This window comes from Citrus sinensis, chromosome 6 (assembly GCF_022201045.2).
Source record: "Citrus sinensis cultivar Valencia sweet orange chromosome 6, DVS_A1.0, whole genome shotgun sequence".
In the NCBI taxonomy this organism is placed as follows: Eukaryota; Viridiplantae; Streptophyta; class Magnoliopsida; order Sapindales; family Rutaceae; genus Citrus; species Citrus sinensis.
The window spans coordinates 8,559,531-8,565,211 of NC_068561.1; the positions used below are offsets into that span (position 1 = coordinate 8,559,531).

At 30.5% G+C, this 5,681-nt stretch overlaps 1 protein-coding gene across 2 annotated transcripts; it reads left to right on the forward strand.

Annotated features, from left to right (window-relative positions):
• The first annotated feature begins 821 nt into the window (after positions 1–821).
• Positions 822–5,681, forward strand: LOC102612124 (uncharacterized). Of its 2 annotated transcripts, none has more exons than XM_052443621.1 (4): positions 822–986; positions 1,090–1,167; positions 1,272–1,376; positions 4,337–5,388. In XM_052443621.1, the coding sequence occupies exons 1-4, from the start codon at positions 984–986 to the stop codon at positions 4,400–4,402; spliced, it is 252 nt and encodes an 83-aa protein (XP_052299581.1). In that variant the 5' UTR covers positions 822–983; the 3' UTR covers positions 4,403–5,388. The 2 variants fall into 2 exon arrangements, with proteins under 2 accessions (XP_052299581.1, XP_006491692.1); XM_006491629.3 differs by having other exon boundaries at positions 827–986; positions 5,340–5,681.

The window sequence follows — 5,681 nt, forward strand, 5'->3', positions numbered from 1 at the left end:
ACTCATATAGTATTATTAATAAAACACATATAAAATAGTTTATTGCAATGCTTTCTATTATCATTATTGTTTAGGTATTAATGGTTTGTAATTAAATTCATACAATACAAATTATTATAAGACTTTGTGTTAAATAACCTACTTGATATTATATTTTATACTTAATGGTAACTGATTTTGGAAGATTTATTTAAAACAAATTATCATATTATAAATTTAAAGGAGGGCTGAAAAGTAATTTTAAATAAAATATACTATTTAAGTGAAATTGTTTCAAACTCTAAGGGTGGTCACAATTATTTTACAAAAATTATCTACCCACTTGAACGATTACCATTATTTTTAAATTATTTTTTTAATACAAATATTATATACCATTAATTAGATCTAATAGTTTACAATTAATACATTATTGATGCTGTAAAAAAATTTACAGCATCATAGACATAGAGGAACCCTATTTATTAATATTTGTATTGTCATATTTGTAAATATGACAATGTAATATTTAAAAAATATCTAATATCTTAAAACCTTTAATGAAAATTTAATGCGACAGATATCCTAAAAAAAAAACTTTTATCTTGGTTATACATGAATAAAAAAAGGTAGGATTCCTTGATTTATAATTTTGAAGACTGACTTAATTTTTATCTACTGAATTTATGCAATCCAATAGTCAGGAACTCAGGATTAAAATTAAAATGTAACATTTAATTACTATTCATACCGAGAAAGATCAACTTACAATTTGAAGTTAAAAAATTTAAAGGGACACACAACCCATAAATAAAGAATATATATGCTTCAAATTTATAAAAGAATTTGAAGCAATTAATTTTAATTTAAACTTAACCTTCTGTATGATTGGGCCACGATATTGATGGATCTATATCCATTACTAATAACGCAGAAGAGTCCTCGAAGGACAGAAGAAAACCGAACCCAACACAACAGAGATCGATCAAGAAGACGATTTGAAAATGGTAATTTTCTGATTATTGATTATTTCATTATCGCAGTTTTTTCTTCTCTTAATTTTCCAAAAATTGATCGGATTCTTTTTCATTTGATGTTTTATGTTTTTAGGTCTGTCTCGCCTGTTTATTACCGATTTTCCTTGTTCCGATCGTGAACCTACTACCATTACTTTTTGATTATTTACTGGTAAGATAAGCAAGAGATCGTCTCTTATTATAACTTTTATTTGCTTTATCAGTCAATGTTTTGATTGAATTTCCATTTTGAGTTATGAGTTGTATGATTTTTAGGGAAAAATTTATCCCCTGTTTGGATGGGAGTATAGGAAACCGGAGAGGGCTCCGCCTGCATGTCCATATAAGCCCGCTCAAAAACAAAACGGCAATACTAACACAGTGAGTCCTATTTTCGACTTATTTTAGTTTATGTTATCGAATCTATTCTATTGCTATGTCTTCACATGGGACAATCTTATGGTCATTCTTGTGATTATTTACCAGAGCTTGTTTGTCGCAGTGAATAAACTTAAGATGGGTAAGGTGCTTATAGTTAGATGAATAGGTCTAGGTTGTGAAAGAGTTAATGCTTTAAGATTTTCATTGTTTGAGATTTCTATTTGTAGCTTGTTTGTTGAAGAATTCTTACATTTAAATCTCTTTTTGTGGAAGCCTTGCTAGGCAGTAAAGAGATATAGGGTTGTTCATCTAGGCTTTTCGAGTTTTTCCTCTGTGTTTTAGTTAACAACATTTTATTCATGCAAAGAAGCCCATGAGTTGTGGGTGGTCCATGTGGAGGCTCTTGTTGCCGAACTATTGAACTATCAAGTGTCATGTGAAGTCATGTCTGGGATGTGGAGGCTATCATGTATAGGGAGGTAACTAGGAGTTTATTGTAGGCCAATAATTTTTATTTTTATTTTTTAAATAAAGATAAGACATGATCTTTTTAACTTGATTTCCACTACAACATATTTTCAAGAAGAATAACAAGAGAGGGAGGGAAATTTAGCATGCAACTCCTAGTGTGTATATAGAGAATGTTGTAATTGACTAGTTGAAGGAAGATGTAAGAGTTGTTTAGGAGTACTCTTTCAATTTTGTTTTTGAGCAACTGATGGTAGAATTTTTGTTTGGGTTATTCCAAACCATTTTAAAATGATTGGTAGACAAGAACTTTTCCCAAGATCTAAGAAACAATTTTAGTAGACTGGTCCAATTACATAAGGACGATGTCGTATATTCTAAATGGAATTTGTGTCTCTTTTGTTTCCTAGAAAAATGAAGATCAAATGCTATAGTCCTTTCATTAGAAGCTTTAGTGCTTCTTGCCTTAAACATTCTGAAAATAATTTTATTGATTTGGGTACTTATCTTTTAGGCTTGTTAGCAATAATTGAAATTTGATTTTTTTTTTTTTTTTTTTGGGCACCCCCTTTTTTGAGGGAAGAAAAATTTCATATGTTTTGATGTAAGAAGGGGATTTTTTTCAATTGTTTTAGTAAAGCAATCAGATTTGAATAAAAATGAACCTTTATAAATTAAACTAGGAAACTTTTTGAATAGTCCAGTTCTGAAGATGATTTTTGAGATCTGACTCTGACACAATTTCCTTATTTTGGACTTATGAAGAGGAGGAAGAACAAGTACTTCAAGAAAAAATATCTAGAAGGCTGGCCATACTAAAATTATCTTGCAAGATAAGAAAACTTTTGATAGATTTGACAAGATTTATGGAAATAAGGACCCTTACATAATTTTTATGCGCATAAGCACCTATGCATTGAAGTCATAAAATTTTTGCAATATGCTCCAATAATTCTTACCGTTCAAATTCTTAATATTCTATATATGTGTTTTTTGGCCAAGGTCTTATTCTGAACAGCTTGTCTATTTGAAAGAAAATTTATTGAGGAACTTCGTATCTATTTCTAGCACATGGAAAACATCAATTGAAGAATTGTCATAGCAAAGTTATTTGAAAGAAAGTTTTATAGAGGAACTTCATATCTAAGTTTCATAGAGGAACTTCATATCTATTTCTAGAACATGGAAAACCTTAATTCAAGAATTGTCATAGCGAAGTTATTTCTTATGATTGCTGTGCTGTGGCAAAACTTTTGCAAAAGTCCTTTGGAAATGGGTTATGTAATACTCTTAAGATGCAAGCGAACTAAAGTTTGAAAAGGCTTTCGGAAAGATAGCTTTTGGTGATTTTTGTGAAGAAAGAAAAGAAATAGTGTGAAGCACTCTAGACCTTATAGGTGACCTTCATTGGTCCCTATGTGTTAGAAATGTGGGAAGAAAGGACACTACTAGAAACTGTGGAACACACCAACAAAGTCAATGAATCGTTGATGAAGGCTTGTGGGTACTAATTGGTTCAGTTGATTAATCTCTGGGTTAGTACAAGAGGTCTGAGGTTCAAATCTCACTCACATAGGTGGGAAGGAAATTTAGGGCGCATTCGGTATTGTTTTCCAATTGCTTGTTTTCATGAAACAAAATTGAGAATGAAAACACTATTTTCAAAATTTAAAAATGTGGTTGGTATCATTTTCAGAAATAATCTTGAGAATGAGAAAAAGTAGAACACGTTCCGTAGGAATATTTTCAAGAATTAATATTGGAATAATTTCCATTAACTTAATATTAAGTAATGTTTAATCATTTTTATTATCCAATTAGTTTGATTATTTTAATTTTAAGAACATTTTAGGTGATCTTATTAGTTTTATTTGTTTGAAGAAAAATGATAACTGTAATTAATATACAAAAATATTAATATTATAATGTATGAAAAAGGAAAAGATTATTGTGAGGGAAATTGGTTTTTTGGAATTATTATTATTATTAATTTTTCTTAAAAAAATAATAGCAACAACATTATTATCACTAATAATAATAATAATAATAATAATAATAATGTTGTCGATGATGATGTGGCTGTTGTTTTTATTGGGTTTTTTAAGAAAAAATATTGTTATTATTATTATTGTTATTGTTATTGTTATTGTCATTGATGATGATGATGTTATTATTATTTGAAAGATGGTGAAAGAAAATTGTTAATTTTGGAAATTAATATTGTTTTGGGAAATAAGGAAAACAAGAAAAAGTTGTTTTCCTATTTCCTTTGTTAAAAGTATAAAATGAATTTTACATTTTCTAAAATATTTTCAGAAATGATCTACTGAACATGTGTTTAGTGTTTTCTGAATTCAGAAAACAGAAAATGGAATTTGAAAACAATACCGAACGCACCCTTAGTTTCCATTCTTGTAAAGCTTTTGAAAGTTATTGATGAATGCCTATAGAAGAAATTTACTGCTGTCTTATTGACACTAGTTCCGAAACAGTTTGCAGTTATTCTGATTCTGGACATACTGAACAATTTTCTTGATAAGAAGATGAGGAATGCCTAGAGAAAAGAAAAGCTTCTGGATGGAACTATGTTTCTTCTTTCTTCCTCTTAGCTTGCTTGAGGCTGTATGTTTCTCTTAGTGACATTTATATAGTGATTTCTTAAACCATTTATTTTATTTCTTTCAGCTTCAAACCATTGACAAACCAATGTGAACCTTATTATTATTATTGATATGGCCTGTAGTTATAAGTTATGGCATTTCCTGTGTCTCCACTTCATTGGATATTGTTTTGTCTTTTGTTTGCTGCTGCAATTATTTTGTATTTGGGGAATGGAATGTGATTCAAGACGTGAGAATGACATTGCATGTGGTACTATCACAAAGCTAATGAAAATGGAAACTTTATATTGAGTTACAAGCCTGGTAGCATGGTCCTACTACATGGAAGTAATGGTAAGGCATGCATTGTGTGTGCCTGTGATATTTTGTGAATCCTTGGGGCAAGAAATTCCAGTATTCAGTTAATTCAAGTGCCCTTCCTGAAGAGTTGAACCAACAGAGTTGGATGCTTGTTTGTATTCTTTTCTTTATTGGGGCTTGTTTGCATTCCTTTCTTTATTGGGGAGCTTTTTTTTTTTTGAAAGAGAGAGCAGATACAGTTGTTACTGGATTAACTTTTAATCCTTGTTATCTTGAGGACATACTACTATTTCAAGGGATGTCGATTGCCCTTTCATAAAGCCACGCTGGTTCATTTTCTTTAGTGTACATGTTCAACAGTTAAAAATTGAGAAATCACTACCATTTCTTTTACCATGTATGCCTGGGCTGTTCATTGTATGATGCATGCATCATCAGTTTTTAATTTTGGTTGATCCTTTATTGCATTGAAAATTCTGTTTTTACCAAGTTCTGCGTTTGTGCATGTTTGTTCTTTGCTACGTTCTGTTACAAAAGTCACCTGGAATAGTACTAAAGTCCTATTTAAATACAGGTGGGTTCTGAAGTTGATCCTGGTGCCCCAGAGTCGATATCCAAAGTGATGGGAGCAGTTAATGATAAGCATGACTGAAGAGGGACTACTGTCTTGTCCATGGACGTCAAATATAAAAGAAGTGGTGAGCCTTCTCTGTCATAAGGTTGTAATGGGTCCCAATTGTATGTTAGAATTATATAATTGGATCATATGTCTAAAATAGTTTTATATTGTGTTGAAATCGTTAACTTTGTTTTCAAGAATTCACTTTGTCCGGTAAAAGTGTTCTATTTGAGAAGACTATGTTGGTGGCACTAGTTTAGCTGCTGGCTGAATAAATAATCTATAATTTCCTTCAAA

Bases quoted from the DNA above. Each gene is read 5' to 3' on its own strand.
- LOC102612124 (XM_006491629.3), top strand. The intron at 1,168-1,271 runs GTAAGATAAGCA...TATGATTTTTAG, and splicing joins TACTTTTTGATTATTTACTG to GGAAAAATTTATCCCCTGTT. The intron at 1,377-5,339 runs GTGAGTCCTATT...ATTTAAATACAG, and splicing joins AAAACGGCAATACTAACACA to GTGGGTTCTGAAGTTGATCC.